The sequence below is a fragment of the Phoxinus phoxinus genome, assembly GCF_949152265.1.
Source record: "Phoxinus phoxinus genome assembly, chromosome: 25".
Classification (NCBI taxonomy): Eukaryota; Metazoa; Chordata; class Actinopteri; order Cypriniformes; family Leuciscidae; genus Phoxinus; species Phoxinus phoxinus.
The window spans coordinates 13,108,945-13,135,679 of NC_136900.1; the positions used below are offsets into that span (position 1 = coordinate 13,108,945).

General features: G+C 38.5%; 1 protein-coding gene across 5 annotated transcripts in view; it reads left to right on the forward strand.

The window, feature by feature from the left end:
• agbl1 (AGBL carboxypeptidase 1) overlaps window positions 1-26,735 on the forward strand; it is a 209,881-nt gene that overhangs the window by 122,994 nt on the left and 60,152 nt on the right. For all 5 annotated transcript variants that reach the window (XM_079603533.1, XM_079603535.1, XM_079603536.1 and 2 more), the window contains 8 exons: window positions 2,633-3,018; window positions 7,890-7,973; window positions 9,607-9,699; window positions 10,111-10,259; window positions 11,805-11,892; window positions 12,051-12,180; window positions 13,155-13,308; window positions 25,355-25,535. In XM_079603533.1, the coding sequence (XP_079459659.1) occupies window positions 2,633-3,018; window positions 7,890-7,973; window positions 9,607-9,699; window positions 10,111-10,259; window positions 11,805-11,892; window positions 12,051-12,180; window positions 13,155-13,308; window positions 25,355-25,535 (1,265 nt within the window). The remainder of the gene's footprint in view (window positions 1-2,632; window positions 3,019-7,889; window positions 7,974-9,606; window positions 9,700-10,110; window positions 10,260-11,804; window positions 11,893-12,050; window positions 12,181-13,154; window positions 13,309-25,354; window positions 25,536-26,735) is intronic.

Genomic DNA, 26,735 nt, shown 5'->3' on the forward strand with positions numbered 1-26,735 from the left:
CAGTATATTAAACCCTGAGAGCATACTGTCCATCCTGGCCCCCCTTCTCCGTACGTGTCTTTCATGTATCTCTCCCATTATCATTAAATGCCACTGTGATCTGGAGACTCTGCGACTGGATTGGACGCAGGGATTGTAATCACATCGCTGCATTATGCATGCTGTGCAAAATACCAAGATGAAAAGTATTTACAGCAGGACATTCATGCCAATCAGTTCCCCGCTATTAATCTTGCATGACAACGATGCATCACCTATAATCTTTGGGCCAAAACAAAGGCCATAATTAAACGGGTTTAATACGTAGCGACACGCTAGGGTTCCGCGGAAGAGTACACGGGTAAAACTGCAGAGCTGTCAGAAATATTGTGGGCTCAATAAAGGGTTGAGATGTGAAACATAAACCCGGAAAGCGAGATTGGCACAAAGCTTGTGCTCTCAGAGGGAGGGTAACGTAAGGGTCTCTTCCCCCTGAGGACTCGCCTCAGGATAATACATTTCCCTTTGATATTCAACTCTTTGTGTGATACTGTACAGGACAGCCAGGAGTTGAAAATTAGATGTGCATTTCAATTCAGCATGACACCAACATCCTGCTGACTAAGCCAAAGACTCGACATGCATGAGTCTTTTTGTTTTGTATCTGACACAGTTCCTTAGTCAAGGCATGACTAGCATTACTGCACAATTTTAAATGGCTTACTCATAATATTTAGTTTATCATTTTCTTTTCCAGTATGGTACCAGTATGGTAACCCATATTTGGAATTTGTTCTCTGCATTTAACCCATCCAAGTTAGTGCACACACATTAGTAGCAGTGAGTAACACACACACACACACACACACAGAAATATATATAATATACATATAAATATAATAATATATATACACACACATATATTATGTAAATATATTAATCAAAATTATTGATTTCACAGCCCTACACACAAATCTGATTGTTTCTGCTTGTCTGAACAAAAATATTCATTTTAATAGCAGCAGCTGTGTATGAATTTGACACTTTAATATTTTACAGGTAAGTTGTGAATTAAGGTTTTCCCCCTGCAATAGCTTCACTGTAGCTGCTTTTTACTTTTTATAGTTTTTTTTAAGTTTTTAAGAATTGCTTTATTGTAGTTTGAGTACCTTATTGCTAGGAAAGCTACACTTTCCAAAATTTCCCCCAAATCAGTGTGTATGTGACAACTCAAGTCAATTTTTGATATTTGCAAACTTACTTAGCCAAAAATATCCATTCTGAATTGAGTTTGACAGCTGCGGAATACTTTCCCAAATGAGTCACAATTTTGGTAATTTATTTGCTAATTTATGTGCTGATTTCAAAAACATCAGACATGAATAGGTTTTAATGGTTGGTGGATTGTGTAATTGAATTGACCTAAAAACAGATTACTTTGTTACTTCGTTCCCTATGTGAATTGAATCGCTGCTTTCTCCCTCTCACCCACTTGAACGAACAACCAAGCACACGTTCCCACAGTCCCACTCCCAGAGCTCATCAAAAGGGCCGTTGTACTTGTCTGTATCAAGTTCATGATTAAAATAAGTCTTTGAAAAACCATCTCTGTGCCGCTACATTGTTTTAGTGTTGTTATTTGTGGTTTTCGAAAACGAATATGACAAAGGCCCCCCCTGAGATGCAATATGCCGCCTCAAACCCGAGACGTTTTTATACAGCAAGGGTTCATTTATATTAATGCATCCTCGGCTATTGGTATTCATGGAAGTTGTGGCGTTTTTGTGTTTACACATATTTTTAGGAGTGTGAGGAGGGGAAATGCAACGATATAGCAGAGGGTGCAGTACTAAAGTGTATCTAACAAATTCACTTTGATGGTATACAGTTTATGTGCACTGTGCTGAAGATCAGAGCAACTGATGGAACGTGGGATGCCGTTCAGAATTCAAAGATCTTCCATAGGGAGGTGAACGCAGATGATGGAGGCTTTTATCGGCACGATGTCTGCTGGAATTTCCACCAGTCAGCACATCATATCTATCGTGTTTCTTGGACATTTCACGTTCACCTTTGGGATGAGCCCGGGAAATGGACCACGGGCCTTTTCCCCGCTAAATTTATGGAAATGTATGAGGCGTGAGCTTAAATTGTTATTTGGTTGCTCTAAAAGCAGCTAGGGCCCTTGGCTATTTTGATACAGTTCATTTTATGCCTGTCAAAGACTGTAATTGGACGACCCTATTTTCTGTCAGTATCACCCTTTTGAAGTCAATAGAAAGCTGGAAGTGATGCGCACCACTCTGGGCTGCATCCTCAAAACAATTCCTTACCCTTTTTTGGCTTTCCTCCCTCAATATTCTCTCAAAAAAAACCTTTTATTTCCTCTAGAGTTTATTTTGGGTTGTTATTCTGCGGTACTGTGTGGTTGGCGGTGCCGGGGGGAAAACAGGATATCTTGTGGGTGATGTTTACTGTAATCTCTCTTTGTCTCCTTTTTGCTGTTTTCTCTTACACTTTTGATTTAAGAGTTGCTGATGTGGCCACAAGTATAAAGAGCTGACATCTGTGGATGCTCTTGATATTTCCCCCCATGAATATCAACATTAGATTTGCAGCTTCTTTTTAACAGTTGGGAAATCATGTCTTCTAGGATTTGGACTCCAGCTCAGAGGTCGATGAAAGCTCAGATGATGACAGCACTCTGGACAGGGACTTGAACAACAAGGCGTCAAGTGACCAGGGAGACTCCCCGTCGCTCTCCGACCAAGAAGAAAATCACCTCCAGACGAGAGACTTCCATAAACATTACCTCAGCTGCTCCAGGAAAGGCCAGGTAGGCCACTCCAGCATGGTGGACAGGCTTCTGGAGAAGTACGGGACTTGCATTCCCAACCATAATCCACGTCTCTACACCGCCACTGCAGCCAGTACCAAATCAGTTGCTGGATACTCCATCCTAGCCTTCCCTGACTTCTGGGGACACCTGCCTCCTCGAGAGCAAGAGCCCATGGCTAAAAGACCACCACATGTGCAGAGGTGAGAATTTAAATCTTTCACTTTAATTATGTCCCACACATATTTTGACTAAATGAATTATCCGTCCAAATTCTCAACTGGTTCACAAGTGGCGACCCAACGCGGTACCAAAAAATGTATTCCCTTGCAAAAGGAACAAAAGGTCTTGCATAGTAACGAAATGTACTGACCCAAAAATATGAAGAATTATTCATATTACTTTGGTTAAATGGGAACATTCAACAGTTTTTTTTGTGCTATGTTAAAAAAAAACATGAAAAGAAAATCAGCTATTTGCAATGAACAAATCACACAAAAGTAATTGAAATAGGTAAAATGTTTAAAGTGGTCACTGTGCCACCACCATACCTGTAGGCAGAGTGTTCTTTTCAGACATACCGCTGATCCATAGCGCCGAAAAGTTTAGTCGCTCCATAGAACAGACTCCCAAAACTTTTGTGGCCTCTTTATATGAATTGAGCAAATTGAAGCTGACTTTTCTTGTGCTTTTGGGTCAGTAATGGTGTACGTCTTGGAGTTCCGGCATGCCTTACTGTGCAGCTGAAACCTCAGTGCCTGTTGCCACCAAGTCTTGCTGCAGGTCTTTTGCAGTCGCTCGAAGGTTTTTCTGAACCTGCCTTCTCAGAAATCTGGTTGCAGCCATTCATAGCTTCCTTTCTCTGCCCTATTCAGGTTGTGTAACCACTGTTCCTTTAACTTTGAACTTGCAAACTATGCTTCCAACGGTGTCTCTGGGAACATTTAGTGCCTTCATTCATGTCATCAAGTCATTAAAAGTCGACTTTTAACTTGAATTTGGGGAAACCACTTGAAACATTTGTTGTGTTGATCTATTTCAATTACTTTTGTTAGATTTTTTTCATTGCAAACAGCTGAAAGTAAAAATTTTACCAATAAACCTGATTTGCAATGGGGGATGAATAATTTCGATTACAACTGTATACAATTTCAGACAAAGCCACTGTAGTGTGTCTCTGAGCAAGAGACTGTGGTGTTTCATTACTGTATGAATCCACATCTTTTAACGAATCGAGTGAGCCAATGATTCAGTGAGCCAAGACATCACAGATAATACAAAAATAAGCGTGTTAAAAAAGTGTTGACTATTAGGGTTGTATTTTTTTTTTTTTTTAAATCTAGCTGTATTTTCCCCTGCTGTTTGTGATCCTATCCTATTTTTCGCAGCATTCTTTTTCTGATCAACTATGAAAGTCTGTATTGCAAAAACAATCCTGATTCAACATGAAGGAGCTCTCCATTCACCAGTGATCACATTTAGTATTCAATATTAAAAGATTTAAAGAGACAGTCGCTTTGAGAGACATATCTGGGGAATGGAGGAGAATTACTCTAGTGTTTTGTTTGCTCGTAAAAGCTGTGCCATTACAGACTGCGAAAAGCATTCATGAAAAACAACAAAAAGATGTTTGGTTCCATAGAGGCACTTTCAAAACAACTCCCCAAAGATGCCTTAATTTGTACTTTTAGTTTTTGTTGTGGGTTTTTGCACATATTCTGTGTTCCATAATGCAGCTGTTTTTAACCTTATACGTTTGCATGTTGTTGAGATTGCCAGAAAAAGAAAACGATGCAAATATTAAACTTCATATATAAGCTCATTTGTCTAAATCAGATCGCGTGGACACAATTTAAGGCCTATTCTCCATCTTTACTTACACATTGCCATATGCAAATGATTGTAAACATCGGCACTGAGTCATTAAACTCACTGTAAGTAGAAATGAAATCCATTAAAACATTTTCTCTCTGAGTTATACTCTCTTGCCTTAAGTCTGAGTCTTTCTGCTCTCGCTGGCTGCTTTGCTCTCAAACACCCAAACTCTTCTCTAGTGAGAAAAAGCACTTAAATCTATATCTAATTATTATTGTAGCCCCCTTCGGAAAACTTGTTTTTGCCCAAAACTTTCTTCAATGTGCAAGGGGGAGATTAAAGGGAATAGACATTTATTTCAGTCATTTCTGTAGTTTATTGTGTTTCCTCAAGGGTAAGATAAGTTTATATGGGTTCTATTGGTGTCATTTTAACTCAGAAATAGTCACTTTTGGAGTTTTAAGAAGAAAGTGTCAGACAGCCTGTGACATTTTGAAAAAAAAATTGTTTTAATTCCACATATTGCTTCCTACTCCATCATTGACTTTTGATAAGTCTAAAACATTTGCAGTTGAATTTGACATCTTAAAATGTTTGTTAATTTTTTTTATTTAAAACACATTAGACATGTCTGACACATTTTGACAATACCGTAGTTGCAGGAAAATTACTCTCACAATGTTTATTTTGAACCTTTGTGATAGTCTACACTCAAAATTTAACATAATGAAGGACAGAATGCTTGTTTATGTCGTATTGTTTTATAGTTCTTTCCATGAAGTAAACAATTTGATGAGAGCGTGCCCAGTTTATTGCCGGTCACGGCGGACTGTTAACTTTGTTTTTGCTCATTCATTCAACCCCATTATCTTCTGAAATTTGCTCTTGGGATTGAAAAGTCCACACAGATTGTTTTTTTTCCTCTCTCGCATTTTGCTCATTCGCGTCGAGAGAAAGGCCTTATTGTTGTTTATCAGCGACAAAGAAATAATGCACACAAACAACCAAGAAAATTAGCCAATTAGCATAATACAGTGCAAAAAGAGGAGGCATCATAGATTTGATTTGGAAATTGCATCATCCACAGAATTGAGAACGACCCGCCATTATCACTGCTTTGGGCAGACGTCTGCATAGAGTATTATTTCGCCAGGCCACTTGATGCGTGTCTTGTTGGAATAGCCGATAGCTTTGCTTATTAGTCATTTGTTAAAGTATAATGATATGATTGTCACACCCTTTGTTATATATGCTGTGCGTACAGTGTTTACTGCAAGAGCTCCCTCCGCAGATTAGACAATTATACTATAAAACAATAACACTAATAAAGCTAACTACTACAGATAAACATTAAATGTATAGCTCACCCAAAGATGAACATTCTATCATCGTTTACTCACTCTCTGTCTTCTGTGGATCACATATTTTTGAAGAATATTCTTGCTAATCTTTTCAATATAGTGAATGTTAATGAAGACTGAGGTTGTCAAGCTCCAACATGACAAAACAGCGCCAAAATGGTGGTCAAAATTAGCCTGGGAAAACCCAGACCACTTCCGGCAAATTTAGATTTGCTCTGCAAGTGGGTCTGGCAAAGAGCCCATTGAAACCCATTTCCAATCCGCCGAAATCGCGGCACCAATCAGAAACGTTTTACACGATGACGACAGAGCAGAGACGGTGACGCAGATTTTGTACATTTATACAGACATGGATGCCGCCGTGGAACATCACAACATCACTCGTTCGAATCAGCTATCGCGTCTGTTTCAAGCGATTTAAAATGGTCATTTTCGTTAACACAAACAGAGAATTGCTGAGAGTCTCGAGATGTTTCTCCGTCGCTCTGCATACGTCATGTCATTCATCGCTCTGATTGGTTTTAGATCTATCCGACGTCCGTTGGTGACGCCCCTGTGGAAATGAATTGTCTATGGAGCTTTGCCAGACCCTTACTCAGTTACAACTGAGAGGGTCTGGGTTTTCCCAGGCTAGGTCAAAATAACACATAACCTGTGTTTTGAAATCATACAATAAGTTTGTGTTATTAAGCCGTTATTCACCAATAATTTTCCAGTGAGCTGTTGACCATGAGTTGAAATCATGAACTGAATCAACCAGGCCATATTCAGGCCAGTCTTGAGAATTGAAAAGAATTTAAAGGAGAACTCCGGTCAATTTTAACATTGAGCTCATTTTTTGGTAAATTTGGAGTGCTGTCAATACAGAGAACAACGACAAAAATCGGTGTTGCCTACACCGTGTTATCCTCTTTTTAAAATTTGCACCCTGTTGACTTCAATGGGGCAAGTTTTAAACTTAACCAGTTCTTAGTCTTAACATCCTTGATGTGTCATACAAGTGCCCAGCCATGTTAGATGATTCCTTCAGAGTGAACACGAGTGAATCTGACTGCAGTAGATGTGAAAGATATGAATAAAAATTGTTATTTCAGCCAGCGCAAATACCTGTATTTACTTCCTGTTTTCGGTCGAAGTCCAAAGTAGTCGATAGTCGAGTTCACGCGCATAGGTTTAGTTACCTATGATCACGCGCGTGAACTCGACAATCGACTACTTTGGACTACTTTGGAAGAATCACTCACATGGCTGGGCACTTGTAGTGACACATTAAGGATGTTAAGAGGCTAAAAGCAGGTTTAAAACGTGCCCCATTGAAGTCAACAGGGTGCAAATTTTTAAAAAGAGGATAACCAATTTTTGTTGTTGTTCTCTGTATTGACAGCACTCCAAATTTACAAAAAAATGAGCTCAATGTTAAAATTGACCGGAGTTCTCCTTTAATCAAAATGGTGATTAATTAGGATGATGTAATATAATACAGCAATATATCACTCAAGTCATATGTGGCATATGGGCCATTTTATTTAACACATTTCAACTCATTCTCATCCTTGGGCGTCATATACTGACGCTTTTGACAAATCGTCTACATCCAACGCACATGGCACCCTTTAGCGTACGCATAAAGGGTGCACAGAGCTTTGTTCGGTTATGGTTGGGTTTAGGTCTGGCGTAGGGTTAGGGTTAGACCGTTAGGAGGCGCCTTCTGGCCCATTTCTATCTGCGTCTCATATTGACGCTAAAGGGTGCCATGTGCGTTGGATGTAGACGATTTGTCAAAAGCGTCAGTATATGATGCCTTGGGATGAGATCGGGCTGTACAGTATGTATATATACGTATATATCTACTCTTGGAAATCAAAGTCACTTATTTAATTTTTATTTTATTTTTTCAGGAGGAAAGTTTTTGAAGACATTCAGCGTCTCATCTGTCCAGAGGACGTCATCAACAAGGTTGTTTTTGACATGGACGATCCTAGGTAACACTTCTTTTCTTTTTCTTTTTTAATGCTTTATAACTGAAACAATTACAATAGAGATTTGAAAAGGGTAATTGTGGTAGAAATACATTTCTTATTTGAGTTTGGAGTTTAATCGTATAGTTCCTCAATCCTCACCTTGTGTGTGTTTATCCAGTCAAGCTTGGTTTGACGTGACCGTGTGTGTCAGGGGCATTCTGGGTGATAAACCCTTGAATGGACAGCGTCTCTCTGCCAGCTCAGATGCTGATGGACAGCTTGTCGTCTGTAGCTGCTGTTTACCGTCATGTAGTTTGTGGGTTAGCAATAAAGAACAGTGTTGTGTTATCTGAGCCGTGTGCCTCCATCATGTGGACAGTGTTCTGCTGTGATTTTGCTTGTCATTTGCAGCGTGACTGGAATGGATTGATGCAAAAGGTGTAGAATGAATGATTTAGCAAGAATCATGGTTGGTGTGAATCAATATCTGGGATAAGTATGGTGATAATTCACTTGTTTGTTAAGCTAATGTGACAATATGGTGGAGTGTAACATGCTCAATCAGCACAGCTGTCCAAAACTGTATCTCTCTTTCTTTCGTCTGTTCTTCTATTCATGCTTTTCTGTTTATCAGACTTCTCCAATTAATGTAATCTCTCCCTCTCTTTCTCTTTTCTTCTTTCTGTCCCTCATTCATGTCTTTCTCTTTTTCAATTCCTTTAACCCCCTTCATTCCCTTTCTGTTCCTTTCCTTCAACCTATTTCCCTTCCTTCTTTCCTTTGTCTTTCTTTGATTTCCTTCCCTTCTACTTAAAATATGTCATTCCTTGCTTCCTGTCTTTAAATTTTCTCTTTGTCCCTCCCTCCCTCCCTCCCTCCCTCCCTCCCTCCCTCCCTCCCTCCCTCCCTCCCTCCCTCCCTCCCTTCCTTCCTTCCTCCCTTCCTCCCTCCCTTCCTCCCTCCCTTCCTTCCTCCCTTCCTTCCTCCCTCCCTTCCTTCCTTCCTTCCCTCCCTCCCTCCCTCCCTTCCTCCCTTCCTTCCTTCCTTCCTCCCTCCCTCCCTCCCTCCCTCCCTCCCTCCCTCCCTTCCTTCCTTCCTTCCTCCTTCCACCCTCCTTCTTTCCTTACAATGTTCAATTTGGTTCCTGTTTTTTCTTTCTTTTTCCTTTTTCCTTCCTTTGTCTTTGCTTCTGTCCTTTTTTACCTTTTGTTCTGTCCTTCTTCCTGTCTTTCTCTCTGCTTCTTCTTTGCTTCCTTCCCATCTTTCCCTTTTCCTTCCTTCCTGTATTACCTTTTGCTTCCTTTATTTTTATCCTTCCTTCCAACATTCATTCTGTTCTTCTTTATTGTTTTTCTGTTTTGCTTCCTTCCTTGTTTTTCTTTCTTCCTTCCTTTATTCTAATTTGTATCTTACTACACCTTTCTCTTTCTTACCTGTATTTCTTTTATGCTCCTTCCTATTTCCCTTCCTTCATTTTTTGTACTTCCTTCCTGTCTTTCTCTTTTCCTCATTCCTTCCTTCCTCTCTTTCCTGTATTTTCTTTCCTTCATACTTTCTTTCTTTCCTTCATACTTTCTTTCTTTCTTTCTTTCTTTCTTTCTTTCTTTCTTTCTTTCTTTCTTTCTTTCTTTCTTTTCTTTCTTTCTTTCTTCAGTCCACAGTGTTCCACCGATATGTGTCCCAGTTCCCTTCGATTTTTCTCCAAATTTGAGAGTGGGAACCTGCGAAAAGCCATTCAAGTCCGCAGGTGAGTCTCTGCATTACAACCCAGTGCACGTACACAAGCACACAGACGTGCAAACGTACTGCAGACAGCGCGGCGAGTGCCCTTGGGCCTCATTTGTAGTGCGTTTGCAATCATACTCTCTCTCCCTCATTCTTATGTTTCCACTCTTTCAGCAAGCTTGTCTCGTCAACGCATGCAAGATCAAATCAAAGACACTGTCTACAGAGCAGTTCCGATGCGCTTAAATAAAAGAGCCGACGTTATATTTTTCCAAATGAAATTTGGCGGCGAAAAAAACATAGGGATGGAGTGAGAGATTTCTCTCTGTCGTTTACGCAACACATTTCTCAGTCTCTCTCTCTCATTACTTCTCTCCTATTCTCTCTTACGCCCACTTTGTCTGATTTTCTCCTGTCTGTCTCTCTTTCGCAGTCATGAATATGATTTGATTCTCAATGCTGATGTCAACTCCTCTGCACACTATCAGTGGTTCTATTTTGAAGTCAGTGGCATGGTGGCCGGCGTGCCTTATCGTTTCAACATCATCAATTGTGAGAAAGGAAACAGCCAGTATAACTACGGTAAGCCATACGTCAGCGACTACCATGGAGCAATACGGTTACAAAAGTAGTATATAATAGGTATTTATGCACACTTTAATCCAAGATACACTTTTTTAACATAACATTGTGGTAGACAACTCATTCTGTATCTTTTGTGGTATGAACATGATCTCCTCAAAACACCAGAAGTTGATCCAGGAATGTGTCCTACTTGTGTAAACAATGCTTTGTTTGTTATGTGGACCAGGTGAGGGTTATAAGAGCTGTTTTTAACACCGCATACTAAGGTTGTATATTCTACGATTGCTCTAGATGGCACTGATTTTGACATCCCTCTCCTTAAAAGAAATACAGCACATCAAGCTTAAGAAGATGCCACAGTGGTAGCAGCTAAATCATATCATAGCCTCACATTGCTCTCAGACACAGCGGTGGGCCTGAGCAGCTCTTAAATCTGACACTAGCCGTATATTCCCCGAAAAATACAATGCTCCGACATTTCTAAAGTTCCTCCCCCCATAAAGCGTTTTCAATGGCCCTTGACTGCCTTTTCTTCATTTTGGTGTGCAGCTGGGCATTTTAAGAGACTCGTGCTGGCCCGAAGTCAGTGTTTTATGTCTCTATATTAAATGAGATGTCCTTTACTTTTGACCTTATTTGAGCTTGCGTAAAACTCACTCTCAACAAACATCTACTTTGAGAGAATGCATTTCAGGGAACTCTGTCAACATCTCTTCCTCGGGGAGTCAGTGTTTTGGAGAAATGGCATGTTTAAGCATGTTGGTTATAAGAAAGGAATGTCTTGCCTTTCCAAAGAGCCGGTCAGATTTTTTTTTTTAGCAGATTTATTTATTTATTTAAATATAACTGCTCTATAACCGTTTTAGTGATTTTAGTTTTCCACATTAAATTTTGTTAAAGTATTTTGATTGAACTTAATGACTTTTTTATTTTTTATTTAATATATTTGAACTGTTTTTGTTTTGTTTAATATATTTTATTTATTCCTGTAATGGAAAAGCGGAATTTTCAGCATCAGTCTTCGGTGTCACATGATCCTTCAGAAATCATTCTAATGTGCTAATTTCGTGCTCAAGAAACATTTATTAGTAATTTCAATCAACAGCATTTATTTCAAATAGAAATCTTTTGTAGTATAATAAATGCATTTAATGTCACTTTTAACCAATTTAATGCATCCTAAGGGCCATTTCACACAGAATGCACTTTTGCGGTTAAAAGTGTGAGGCACAGGTTAATGTAATGGCCCACATGGTTTAAATACGTTTTGTAAAAGTTGAACTTCTTTTAACTTGACGCTGCATTTTTAGAAAGCTGTGTCTTGTTTACCTTTTCAGGGTAGACCTAAAAATGATTTGATTTTTATATATTTTTTATAATTATTGGATTTGGCAATTGGCCACACTAAAAACATCCACTTTTATCATCTCTGTTTTTCTGCAAAGGCTAACAATCTGCATGTTTAGCAATTACAGAATGACCTTTAAATGACCGACTGTTTGACATGGTTCATTACTGGATGTTTGTCCCGTGCTGTTTCAGGCATGCAGCCTGTGCTGTATTCTGTGAGAGAAGCTCTGGAGGGCAGACCACACTGGGTGCGATCAGGCTCTGAAATCTGCTATTACAGGTACTTTGTTTTTGCATTTTGCTTCAGTTCTTCACATTTAACCCCACATTCCTTCAATAACACCTCGCTTTACTGTACTTTTTCTTGAAAAAGTGAAATCTATTCTTTATTCAATATACTGCACGTGTAGCATCTAATTGTGCTTTTGACTTCCACAGAAATCATTTCTGCCCTAGGAGAGGTCAAAAATGTTCTTTCTACACGCTGACCTTCACGGTGACCTTTCGCCATGATGATGATGTGTGCTACTTGGCCTACCACTTCCCTTACACGTACACCACCCTTCAGGTGTTTGGAATTACCCACTTTCTATGAATATGTGTCCTATATGGAGATGAAGGAGAAAATTATAATCCCTGGTCATAATTAGTAATTCAGCTAAATTAATTTTTGTTTTTACGGAAACTGATGTATGCATTTAAATGTAAACATTTAAACGGTGGCTGGCATTTATTCAAACATACATTAAATAATTACGACCACTGACTAAGTAAAAATATGATGAAAATATAATATAGTGCATTAAGCAAAATGAGTCATTTGTTCTAGTTGACTCACTTTATGGACATTGAATGGCTTTTTTGAGGTATGTAACATTACGTGACATTGTTTACAATCAGTTTTATTGACGTCTTTCCGTGGTTGGATTACTGATTGAGTGATTACATGGGACATGATACATTAATGTAAGTGTACTGTTTAATAACATATCTTCAGATGTTTATTTCATGCTATAACTAGAGGTTATTTCAACAACTATAACTAGAGGAACAGATGATTGGTTCATGTGTTGCTTGACCTGAGGAGGCTACACTGATCTGTCACGCATCAAAACAATATATTGTTTTAATTTAGTTATAAAATTGACTTTGAAAAAATGCTCTGCCTTTGAAAAGCTTATTGTGATTATTGTATGGTAGGCTCTCTACAAATAATGTTTAGTGAAGTTTTGATCACTCATCAGCTAAAAAGAGCATAGACTAAAAGATTTAAAAACGATTTAAATAAAGAAATCATCAACCTGGCCATAGTGTTCATACAGCTGACATGCTTGCCTGTTATAGCTTGTCTACATAGTGTGCATGAAATAGACACTGGCACAGTCAAAACACGCCACCGGAGGAGTGCTTATTAAATGTCACCGTTTCAGTCAATTATTCCAGCCCTCCTAAACTGATATATTTTTGGTTGCCGTAATGTCGGTGCATCAGTAGTCATAATGGCTAATGACTAAAGCAAATATTTTTGAAATTGTTCTCTAGACCCATCTGACGATGTTGGAGAAGTCAGTCGACCCACGGAAAGTTTTCTTCAGGCAACAAAACCTCTGTGACACGCTGGCGGGGAACTCCTGCTCCTTAGTCACGATCACTGCCTGTCCCACTTCCAGAGCCTGGAAACATCTGCACCAGCTGCGTAAGTCTGACAGTAAAACTCGCAATGAGTCAGATTTATGCTCTTGTGTGTCAACACACCTGTGTGCTAAGCTGAAGGAGTGTGTGTGTGTGCTCGTACAGTCTGAGCTTTGACGCCTCCTGTCTGAGGAGGAGTTGAGGAGCATCAGTGTGTGTGTGTGTGTGTGTTTTTGGGTGGGGTGGGTGGATGTATGTGTGGAGGACACCGTTAGACTGGATGACAGTGCTTGACTCATTACCTGAGTCTTATGTTATTCCAGGTGGACAAAAAGTTAGTAGAACTAGGAGGGCACATATGGATTGAGAGGAAGTCAGGTTGACTATTTCTTGTTGGTAGTCGCTTCAAGGCAATTACATTTAATCTTTTAGCAGACGCTTTTATTCAAAGCGACTTACAAATGAGGAGAGCAATAGAAGCAATCAAACCAGCAACGGGGTAACAATATGCAAGTGATGTGACTATTCCCAGTTAGTATAGCACCGTACATGTAGCATTTCTGTTTTATATATATATATCGAATATTAAGTGTTAGTATTAATGGGTCAAGTGTTGATGAAAAAGATGCCTTCAGCAGTTTCTTGAAAATGACTAAAGACTCAGCAGCTCGGGTTGAGTTAGGCAGGTCATTCCACCAGCTTGGAACAGTCAAGGGTCAGTGAAAATGATTTTGTGCCTCTTTGGGATGATGGCTCCACTCACTACTTCAGACCTATGTGCCCTCCAGAAGCTTGCGTTCTGAAACTGAACTTCCAGAACACAAGCTTCTAGAGGGCACATAGGTCTGAAGTAGTGAGTTTATGTATAGGGGTACAAAGCCAGTGGTTGTTCTTTACAAACATCAGTGCCTTGAATTTGTTGCAAGCGGCAATTGGCAACCAGTGCAATATATATATATATATATATATATATATATATATATATATATATATATATATAATGTATGTATTCCTTAACAAACTTGGAGCATCTGTATGGAGGACCAAACCTGCAGAAATTAAAAATAAATAAATGAATAGATAAATTAATAAATAGATAAATAAATGTGATAAATAGATAAATAAATGTGATAATAGGAAAATAAATAAAGGAATAAACGACTTGATAAAATAAATACGACTCATTTTTAATCAAATTTATTTTTATATTAAAAATATTTTTGTTATTCCCCTTAATGTATTATTTTCTGCTTTTATACATTTTTACATTTAAAAAATCGTTTAAACTTGTATTTATTCGTTATTTATTTATTTTTATATAGGCTATTTATTCTTACATTTATTGTTTAGATTTATTTATTTATGTATTAATTTATTTATTTCCACATGTATTTATTTTTTTATTTATTGATTCATTTATTTTTACATTTCCATGTGTAACATGGAAATGAGGAAGGCGGTCCTTGTGTAGCTTCAGTGCATCATTGGCTGAGAGCTCACGAATAGAATCGTCAGGCCAGCTAATCGATAGTAAGGAGATTTTTCACACCCAGAGTCAGACACCCAGTGGATGGTTGGTTTTCTAGTTTAATGACTGTTCTGTAATAGATCTTGACTCTAAATAACTGAAATGGTTGCTTTTCTCAACCACCAATGGCTTCTAGGAAAATCGGAACAATCCATGGTTCATTCACGGCACAATGTTTCTTCCTGGTTTCCACGCGCTGTTTGATCCGTTAATAACGGAGAAATGTGAATGTTTCTCTCTAGATCTCGCAGCGATGTTATTACTTCTGTGGCAAATTCAAATGCTTTCTTTACTGGATCTCTTATTAGCGCTGTGTAGTAACAGCGTCGCATGATCACGATCGGCTCGCGCTGCACTGGTCCAAACTGATAAACGGTCCGTCAACCACACAATAACGAGCAGTTTCGTTCCGCTTGCATTATGTTTGCCATTTGATGTTGGGCACTGTTGTGGTCGCGCCGGCGTCTCTTGCAGGGAAAAAGGTTGGGAACCACTGACTTAGATCATACAATTGTCATAAAAAATGTTTAATAAAATATTATAGAAATTGGTGGTTATTGTTCAGTATTTTTTTTTTTTTTTTTTGCCAGCTAAAAGCAAGAAAAATAAACCATGTCAAGTTGACAGGTCAGAATTGTTTTTATAGCACTTCTGTTACTATCCCCTTCACTTCTAAAATGATGGCTGGTTTGTTTACTTTCCTACGCGTTCTAGCTGAAGTTGCAAGACTACCGTATGGCATTTACGCCTTACAACAGAGGAAGAGGATTTGCAAGACGAACAAGCTTGCCTTTCCTCTGGCTGTTCTTCGACGTTCATGTTGGCAAATATCTCCTCTAAAACATTGATAAGCACATCTAATCTAAACAACACATAGTATTTGATGCGTTACCAACTTCATTTGCTAAATTGCGCAACTCTCTAGCTATTTGTAAAACGTCCGCCATAGTAGGCCACACACCTGTCACCACCAACCGACGTCACTATACAAAGCCAGAGTAATCGAGCAAGCGCTTCAATCAAAGATGAACCAATGGTAAGCAAGACCAACCCACCTAATTATCATACGAGACAAATAAATGTAAAAATAAATGAATCAATAAATCTAAAAATAAATACATGTGGAAATAAATAAATGTATAAATAAATGTAAGAATAAATATAAAAATAAATAAATAACCAATAAATACAAGTTAAAACGATTTTTAAAAATGTATAAAAGCAGAAAATACATTAAAAGGAAAAATAATACAAAAATAAATAAATTTTATTTTCATATTTATTTTATCAAGTCGTTTATTCCTTTATTTATTTTTATATTATCACATTTATTTATCTATTTGTCACATTTATTCATTTATTTATTCATTTTTAATTTCTGCAGGTTTGGTCCTCCATACATCTGACCATAAAACATTTTATTAAATAAACAATGAATAAATATAAAAACAAAAATATAAAAACAAAACAAAAAAAATATGTTTATTCAGTTATTTGTTTGCTTATTTGTCTTTTTTTCTTTATTAGATAAATTAAGGTGTAAACGGGATCCAAAACTTTGTGATACGACCGCACAAACATCCACTTTTCCTTTGAGACAGATCACATGAATTATGTTTGTAGCTTTGTTAGTTTCCTCCACCTAGTTTTCAGTGACACACTTTTTTGAACTCATTTGATTATGTTCATGTCTGATGAAGGATCGAGCAAAAGCAGTTTGGCGGAGGGCTACAGTCTTGAATCGGCACTCGTACCCGCTCTTGCATTAAAGCCGACAGGTGTGACTGTCAGCTGCAGGTGAAACTACAGAGATAGATGTTTCAGACTGAAGGAAGACCTAGAGGGACACGCTGGGACATGCTGACCCAGCTGTGGGCCACTTCCTCTGGGTAGCACGGTGCTCACCAACCCTCGTCTCCTGATGAATATGGAGGCGAGACATCTGCAGCTTTCTCCCCATAGACCCACATGGAGCATCTGGCTCGGTTGGGGGTGGAGGGACGGCCTGTTCCGATCAACCGACTGCTGACAGTCCCCAAGACACTCCGACATACTGCAAAGTGACCCGCTGACAATTCCCAAAGACTGCCGAACACAGTGACCTGCTCGCAAACTTGAAACTTGTGCCATTGATCAAAGACTGCCAGTTATTAGCGCGTTTGCATTAGCTGTGCCTTTGTTTATGCTAGTGTAACCAAATCACAATGAGAGCACTCATATGGGCTTTCTTCAGGAATTCATTGGCTAATGAAATCAGTGACATGGAAATGACTTCCTTTATTTTTAGTATTGTTTGATATTGTTTTAACAGCATCACACTTTGAATATGACTCCTATCCTAGCCTTTGAAAGCCTCGGGACCTTAGATGATTAGTATTCCAGAACTTATTTTTATTAAATAGATGTTATTTGTCTTTTTTTTTTAAACACAAGCGAGCTGCATCTTAGAAGTGGCCATATAATTTGGACGCTGGAATATTTTCACCAAATAATCTGTAGTTTACATTTGCAACTGTAACCGAATTCTTCTTAAAATCGCTTCTTAAATAGAAATAAGTTCTAGTAAAGTTCTATCCAAATATGTATAGTCTACCAAATTTGAAGAAAACATCTTTCCCATCAGTTGACACACAGTACTGTTGTGACAGCCGCAGCAGCAGTCAAACACAGCCTCACCGCAGTGAACAGCATCCAGCGAGATTCACGTGGCTCTGTGTAAACATCAAGCCCGAAACACACACACACACACTCACACATGCAGGGCACCTCATCCATCTGTCATCGTCCTGCTGAGTGTGTCGTCCCAGCTGACACCATGCCGAAACATCACAGTGCATTTCATTAATCTGAACATCCGTACAAAAAAAACCTCCTCCAACAGGAAGAGTCTGTGTCAGTAAATCAGACTATCTATCAAGCGATCCATAGACAGATGTGTATATGTAATATACAAGGTACATTACAATAAAAATATATAACTCCAATAACTATTAGATTTTATTATTTTTTATTCTATTCTTAAAAGGTATGTGATGTGACATAAAGGCCAAGTATGGTGACCCATACTCAGAATTCACCCTCTGCATTTAAACCATCCAAGTTAGTACACACGCAGTGAGTAGTGAACACACACACACACACACACACACACACGCACACACACACACACACACACACACACACACACACACACACACACACACACACACACACTGGCTGGTCCCCACAATGGAGGTGATCTCAGGTTTTACTATCCTTGTGGGGACATTTGGTTCCCACAATGTAATATAAACAAACACACACACACACACACACACACACACACACACACACACACACACACACACACACATAATACAAACCGTGAACACACACACACACACACACGAAGCAGTGGGCAGCTATTATACATTTACTAAAATACATTTGCTTGTAAAAATGACTCCCGATTCATAGAATGACATGTAAACAATTTCAAATGAACATACGCTTATGAGTTTACTGTAGGTACTTACTTGTGAACTGCACACATACGGCTGCTGTGGCAAAATGCGGCAACAAACTCTGACATTTGCCTGTCGGAGGATTACACCTTAATTAGCACATTGGGGTTTAGCAGCGTTAGCCCATGAGCTTTGCCTTTACACATAGTGGGATTTTCATAATCACTTTACAATTTCTCTCAGATGCAGGACTTACGCGAACTCCCGTCCACTGCATTATTGAATTATAGGCCTCAGATATGATTAACTGTAATCATGGTGCCCCACATCAATCACTACAAACAAATTAGGCCGCTTTTAGAAGCCAATGGTGATTAGAAGGTGGTGCGGGTCACCGCTTGTTTCTGTGCATACAAGAGAGAAACCGTCTGGACATCGTTGTGGAATGAGAACTTGTTAATATGACATATCAGCTTTTGTGTATTATTAAAGTTGTGTAGCTGACCAACAGAACAACATGGATTAATGCGGCAGCAATTCAAGCGGATAAACTTAACGGCTTAATTTGTGGTTGGTGTATTTGCATAACTCTCAGGGATTTTCACGGGGTTCTAATTAAACAAATCCCTTTGATTAGCTGTACCTGTAAACAACACCAGCATACTGTACGTTTACACTTTTGTGCTTTCTTTCAAGAGTCAGTTAAAATGTCTCGCAGCACTCCCTAAATAACAAAGATGTCACGTTACATAACAAAAACAATTTTAGTTGACTGTTATTTGTGTGCGTTGCCTGGAGGTGTATATCACAGGCAGGTTATAATTTTTTGCTATTATGTATTTGGGACATTCTGGGTGCTATGCAAGAAATTACACTTTTTGTTATACTGAATAGTATTTTTATATTGTCAGTCTTCCCATAAAAAAAGGGAATTGTAAAACTGTGTCTTCCAAGCCTAAAGGTCATGTAAATTAATAAATAGTAAGAAATTGGTTAGTTGAATATCCCAGGAAATTCTTATAGTCAATATCATTTTCTATTATACTTTTTAACTTCATACTTTTTTCTAGTTATACTCTACTGCAATATTTATAATAGAATAGAATAAAAATAGATAGCAATATTTAAATAGACATTAATATTACACACACACACACACACACACACACACACACACACACACACACACACACACACACACACACACACACACACACACACACACACACACACACACACACATATTACTGTATTTGTACTGTACAAAGTAAAATCAGGGTATAAGTTGATTTATTTGCCTTAACCAATAAACCTTTCTGATTAAAACAGCATTGTTTCAGGCATTCACATGACCTTGCATGACTCAAAAAAGTTCTGTGTGTTCAAAGTGTGACACAGTTGTTAAAATTACATATACATTTATTTGGCTGGGCCATGGAAATTTGATAAATGTTTTCCAGCCGTTGACAATTTAGAAAAGCCCCTTAAATGTGTGTAACAGAAATACAGGTTCTTATCTGTTAGTCACATTGCCCATGCCTTCTGCTGACAGTGAATGATAAATCCTATTTGCAATACCTTTCTGCTTGCGTTTGACTCTACATTAACTGTCTGTCCCCCATGCATCCTGCAGCCTACATGTTTCTTTCTTTCTCTCTCTTTTCATATCGCCATCTGTTCTATCACTCTGTCCTTCATGTTCACGAAGGCTCTTCAAATAGACGTCATAACCCCCGTTTCACCCACAGTCCACTGGACAGAATCCAGAAACTGGGCTACATTACATAAATATAATGACTTTGTTTTAATGACTGTTCGGTTTTACACCTTTTTTCAAATAATATGAGCCGATGCTTGGCTGGAAGATAAGATCTCAGAACTGGTAAAAAATTTTCCCACTGATTTGAGATCTGATTGATGATGTTGATTTTTGCCTGCCATTTTATTTTAGCCAAAAAAAATATTGAGTTTTGAGGACATATTTTAACATACATAATAGGATTAAGCATCTTTATGCTTTCATGAGATGGTTTTAATGCAGTGATCAAATTTCAGTATTTTCATGGACATTTGAAAAATATCAGGGAATTTTAAGTGTAATTTCCAAACCTGGAAAGTCTGGACGTAGTAAATTTTAGTAAAGACATTAGTGGACAATGCTATGAAATTTGTTTTGTCAAAATAACCTAATTTTGTATTTTACAGCCAATGCACTTGTAGTCATGTTCAGTGGTAAAATATTTTAATAAAATATACAATATTTAATATAGTGTTTTGATTACGTATGTTATTGATATCTTAATATTAATTAAAATATGTAATGGAAAAATAAAATATGCAAATTGCCTTGATTTTACAATTACAGTAAAATTTGTTTATCTCTGCTCTTGGCTTTAATACTTTACTTAACAGCCCTCGTCTAGTGTGTTGATGTCATACACAAAAATAAATCTGAACGCATAAAATAAATATTATGAGTCTAATTATAAAATCAGATAATATGGTTGTAAAATACAGATGCCTTCATTGTAAAAACTAGGATGACCCCATTATAAAAAATACAGACACATAAAACAGTGAATCCTCTTGTCGCGGAAAGTGTCTCCCTGCAGATCGCTTTTGGCAAAACTGTCATGCTAAACGGGATTACTCTTGATAATTAACAACCCAAGAAATGAGCACGAGTGAGGTTCCTATGGAAGACTTTTAATTAATAAAAGGCTAAATTAAAAGCTGCATTTTCATAAGCTTTGCAGGGCAAATTCATCTCATGATTACAAATGGACAAGTCTGATATGTTCTAATTGGACCTGATTTGCATATACAGGAAAGGATTACAGAGATTGGTTTTGATAGCTTAAGGCTGGCTTTGTACTTCACGATCAAGAGGCGGAGACTTTTTCTCCCTGGGCGTGTATATTAGTGAAGAGTGTGTTTGTATATTCCACTGATGATTAAAAATGTATCGCACATTTAAGCAAAATTATATGACTGGCAGACAGATATGAACATTTATTTGCAGAGATTTTAAAGATTTTGCTAGATTTTAATTCTAGCAACTTAATTTGTTACTCTATTGATACTCAGGACAAGTCTCTGACCAGTGCTGGAGTCTACGTCTTAAGTTTAGGTCATTGTCTTAGGACATAAACCCCCGGTTTCACAGACAATGCATAAGCTAGTCCGAGACTGAAATGCATGTTTGAGCTGTTTTACTGAAAGCAACTTGAACCGTCATATCTTAAAATATGTCAGTGCCATTGTTTTGTCTCAACAAGATGCACAATAGTAATCAAGTCAAGTCAAGTTTGACAATTGACAATAGTAATGACTTTTTCTAGGTGCATTTATAAAAGCTACTTAATGTCCTAATTGTACTAAGGCCTAATCATGGTTTAAAGGTGCAGTCGGCAAGTCTTGCAGATTGAGGGGACTTAGACAAAAATGTGAATGTTTACAACTCTCATGCCCCTCCCCCTCTACCACTGAGCATCCTCCCAATGAGTTTGTGCTCTTCAGAGAGTGTGCACCAGATTTTTTGTGAACGCGCCCATCTCTTCAGCATCGGTCAACACCATAGAGTACTTACCATGTTTTCTTTTCCTTGCTTGTTTTAGACCTCCTAGCTCTGGTTGTTAACCGAGGAATTGGAAGCTTGTTAGTAGATTTTCTCTCCGCCATCACGCTTCCTACAATCCAACAACACATGCGAACTTCAGGCGTGTGCATGTGATATTGTAACATGCGCGAAGGGGGAGGGGGAAGGGGAAGGGGGGATCTGTGGCGTGTGCACGAACTGTGATTGACAGTCAGATCTCACACAGCCCTGCGCTGATTGGACCAGAAGAACCGGGAGCGGTGGATTTTTGCAAAACAAATAACAGGCTCCAGGTGGTGGTAGAAGCACAGGTTTTTTTTCTAAAACCGGCTGATTTATGTTGTTCTGTCGGAGCATAGCGACGGTTTCAGTGAATATGATAAAAAAAATATTGCCGACGGCAGCTTTAATCGAAGCCTTCACTCTAAACAAAAATGGTGCTAAATAGCAATAAAAGTTGTTCATTGGCTTGTAATCATAGGGGAAACACTTTAAGTGCCATATAGCACCTCACCTTTGTCAAATGGTGCTATGTACTGTAGAACCATAGGAGCACCTTAGCCACCCCAAAGAACCGCTGAAGAACCAAACTGGGCTTAACAGGTTCTTAAAATGGCAGTGGTGCTATATAGCACCATAAGCACTGCAAAGAACCCCTGAAGAACCGCTGAAGAACCATTTTTTGAAGAACCAGTGTTGTCTGTGAAACCAGGCCAAAGTGTAATACTAGCAGCTTAATTTGTTACTCTTTGTTGTGTGTGATATTTAGGAAACGTCTCCAACCTTTGCCTTATTATTTTAGACTAAGTTCAAGACCTAGATTAGACCCAGACTATGTATATTGCTGCTTCTGAAGTGTATTATACCAACAACTAATTTAAGTTCTGCAATCAAAGCCTGAGTCAAGGTCTAAGTTGGTGTCAAAATCTGGTTCTATGGATATTTCTTAAGTGTCTAAAACTACAAAATTAATTTGCATATGTTGCAGTCAGGCATTTTAAAGTGTGTAAAACTAACTTAATTGTATAAGTCAAGGCCTATATTTGGGAGTAATTCTGGTTATGTTAAAACTAAGTCTGGGTTTATTTCTGGTTCTACATCTACGTCTCTTTTTGGGTCAATGTCTGGATCTAAGTCTGGTGTGTAATACTACCATCTTCATTTTTTGTAGTCTGGGGTCTAGGTGTACATCTATGGACCCTTTAAAGCGTGTAATATTAGCAACTTAATTCGTTACTGTATGTATGCTCAAGGAAAGTGTTGGCGTTTAGGTCTAAGTCTAGGTTGTGTCTAAGTCTAAGAATGCCATTTACACATTCTTATAAATCTGAGGACTGGGAAACATTTCATACTCTATTGGATCTTTATGGAAATCAACTACACTCAAGGAACCCATGAAACCTCTATTTTATTCTTCACAATGTGCAGTATTATAAGCTCCACTTTCAAAAGCCTTTCCTTTGAATGTCTTAAGTGCCATTCAACAGAGGCACATAAACCTGGCTATTTAAACCCTGACACACACCCCACACATTTACATACATGCACACAAATAGGAAGTAGATAAACCAGCATGTTTTTAGGCAATGTCAGTGGGAGGTAAGTTTGCTCAGATAGCCGTGAAGCAGCAGGAGAGACAAAGACACAAAAGGGAGTTGTTTTGCCCTCTCATCTTCCCCTTTCCTTTATATTTTCTGTTTTCACTTCTCTTGCTCTTTCTCTGTATACCATTTGGGTTGAAGTAGACTGTGTGCCAAAGACTCCTCCGTACACACGGAGTGAAAGCCCGGCTCTTAAAGGATCGGGCTGTACTCTTCCCACTGGGAGCGTGGGAAGGCTGACTTGTGTGGTAGCGGCAAAGAGATCTAACGAAGGACTCCATTCTCTCGTAGCTTCACGAAGCACTCCCACGTCTTTATACACTCACTTTGCGTGTGTGGCCGACATATATTTTATTTATTGGGTATTTAGCTATGTGAACATGTAAATAAGTGTTATAAAGGCGAAAATACACATGGAATGGAAATGTGGGGGTTTCTTTTCACAGATGTACAAAAATAGCTCCTTGAGTGTTTTTGTGCAGTGTAGTTTGCAGTTGGATGTAGAATGGAAGAAGCCCATTAGCTTACAGATTACTACACAAAATTGTTTTTAATTGGTAAGACAGAGTAGTGACAAACGGATGTGCAAGAACACCAAAGTGAGAGAGTGTGAAGGCAGAGATGAAGGACAGAAGGAGAGAGAATTTAAGTGGAGAGGACAGCGGCGAGACATCATCAGGAGATCAGCCGAATGCATTGAGGGCCTGAAGTCTCTGATTCCGACTTGAATTGGAATTTAAATTATCTCCGTTTTTTTTTTTTTTTTTTTTGGCGGAGCTGAAGCAGCCGGCTCTTGAGGGGAATTGAGTGCCGTGCACAAAGCTGATGTGATATTTATCAAGCATATTTTATCTGTAGGACACTTTTTTTTTTTAGAGACACCTTTTTCCCTGTATTGTTTTGGTGTGGAATAGTTGTTTTCAGCATTTAAACTGCATGATACTCGCAATCAACTTACAGATTGTTGTTTAAGGCTCAATAGCGTGACAGTCTTATATATAAACAGTAATTTACAAACAGATTATGAACTCAAAGAACTCAAACTCGGGGGAGCACAAACATTTTGCAAACGCAAATGTCTCGGGGGGGAACTCAAAACATTTGCGAGAAAACGAAAAAGCATCGACTTACTGTATTATTTTTCCTCCCATCTCATGTTTTTCCATGTTCCTTTTAGGGGTTCCGTAACACATTAATGCAGAGATTTCTTAACTTATTTCAAAATCATTTTCTTGTCATCATCTTGGCCATCCTTTTTCGTCATTGACCCTTAAGCTAAATGCTAAATTGTAAGTTACTATTCACTTACTATTCTTGACAAACGTATGCCATTCATTATTATGGCAATCGTCACCAATAATGGCATTATCTCATTTTACGGCTCAAAAAAGTACGGAAAAAAAAATCACCCCAGCCTAATTGTATGGACGTATTCAGATTCAATTAAATACAGAAAATGAAACGGAGCCGGTGAAAGAGCGCATAAACAGAGACCATGCAGAAACTCATTATGAAATCATCAATACCAGAATCACACAAATTAGTTGCTCCTTCTGCCGTCTTTTGTGGGGCAGCAGCCAGGGCCGTAATAGTCAAGCTAAATTAAATTTTAATGTGTTTTTGATAAGCTTTGTCCATCTCTTTTGGCTTTGTAAACTTGCTCAGCAAGGTGATGTAATTGCCTGTCCAGATGAAACGAGTCGAGGGAGGTGTCAACTGAACATCTGACGTGCCTTAATTGCCGTTTAATGTACTGACAGCAAAGCGTCACACTGATTTGGTGGCTTTCTCCAGTTTTTAAAAATGAGAAATCCACAATAGAAGCTACTCAGTTCATGCCACTGGTTATAGTTACAAGTATTAGTCATAAAGTAATATAATTGTATAATTAAGCAATATGTTTATAAATTAAAACCTTATTGTCCTGATGGTTCTTTTAGGTAACCGGCCATGTGTGGTGCTGACAGCAAGAGTTCATCCAGGAGAGAGCAATGCCAGCTGGGTACTGAAGGGCACGCTGGAGTTCCTGTGCAGCAGTGATCCTGTAGCCGAGAGCTTGAGAGAGGCCTACATCTTCAAAATCATCCCCATGCTCAACCCTGACGGGGTCATTAATGGCAAGTATGTACACATGCATGCACATTGTGCAAAATGACTTCATTTATTTACCTTTTTTAAACTTAATTTTTTTGGGGGGGAGGAAAGATAAACCTTTGCATTCTGTTCCTTGTGGTTGAGCAGCATCTAGCTGTCTTTGAATGCAAGAAAGTGTGCTGTAATACTGGCACCTTTGCTGTTTGTGTGTTGTTTGATCTCAGTAAGTGTTGAATGTGGAGGAACATCGTTCGAGAACTTTTGTATGGTTGTATGAACGGTATGGTTTGTACTTTGAGCTTGATTTGCTCTTACGCAATATATGTACAGATATATCATTTTTATTTCATAATTAATTCACCTATTTTTTTTTTTTTTACTGAAAAGGACTTACATTTTTCACACTTATTTAACATGTTAAATGAATGGCCCTACAAAAAATAAATGTAAAAAATAAACATAGTCATTCGGTTGCAGATTTTGATGTCAGATGTAGATTCAGATATCCGGATTTTGATGTGGTCCATGATTCTGATTCTGGTTTTGATGTCCGGGTAAAAAAAAAGAAGAAGCTTTTTAATACTAGAATGATTTATATATTTTTTTATTGTAATTGTACAATTTATTCACATGTATGAATGTGAGGTTTTACGTTTTCTTTTCTTCTTCTTTTTCCAACAACTCAGTGACAGGTCACAAAGATGTCAAACCATGTCGTTTTAAAATAAAAAATCTTTCCATCACAGCCTCAAAGGTTATATGTGACCTCTCGCCATCATATGAGTGTAGTAGGTCCCTGCGTTTGGCACAATAATATTAATGATTGCCTTGGGCATCTGTAAGCAGGCTATTTCTTCTTGCCTGAAAGTTCAGTCACCATCTTGTCCAACAGAGCTGCACACATTAAAGCAGTCACCTTTTTGCCCTTGGATTTGAGTGCTGAAATGAAAAAGACAAATGCCAGCATGTTTTAATCTACCGGATATCGCCATACCTCCCCTGCTGTTCTGAGCTAGATAGTATTTACATGTGTAAAACCAATACAGAGGTCAACTCTGTGGCTGAGCCTATTTAACAGCTCTCCTCCCCGGCTTATCAACACTCTATTCACAGTCGGGGAATAATCGATTCTCCTCACGGCCGAGGGTGACCTGATTTCCTCGCCGAGAGACCGGGGTCTCCTCCGTTGCGTGGCCTCCCCCTTATCTCCAGTCATGTGTACAGGAG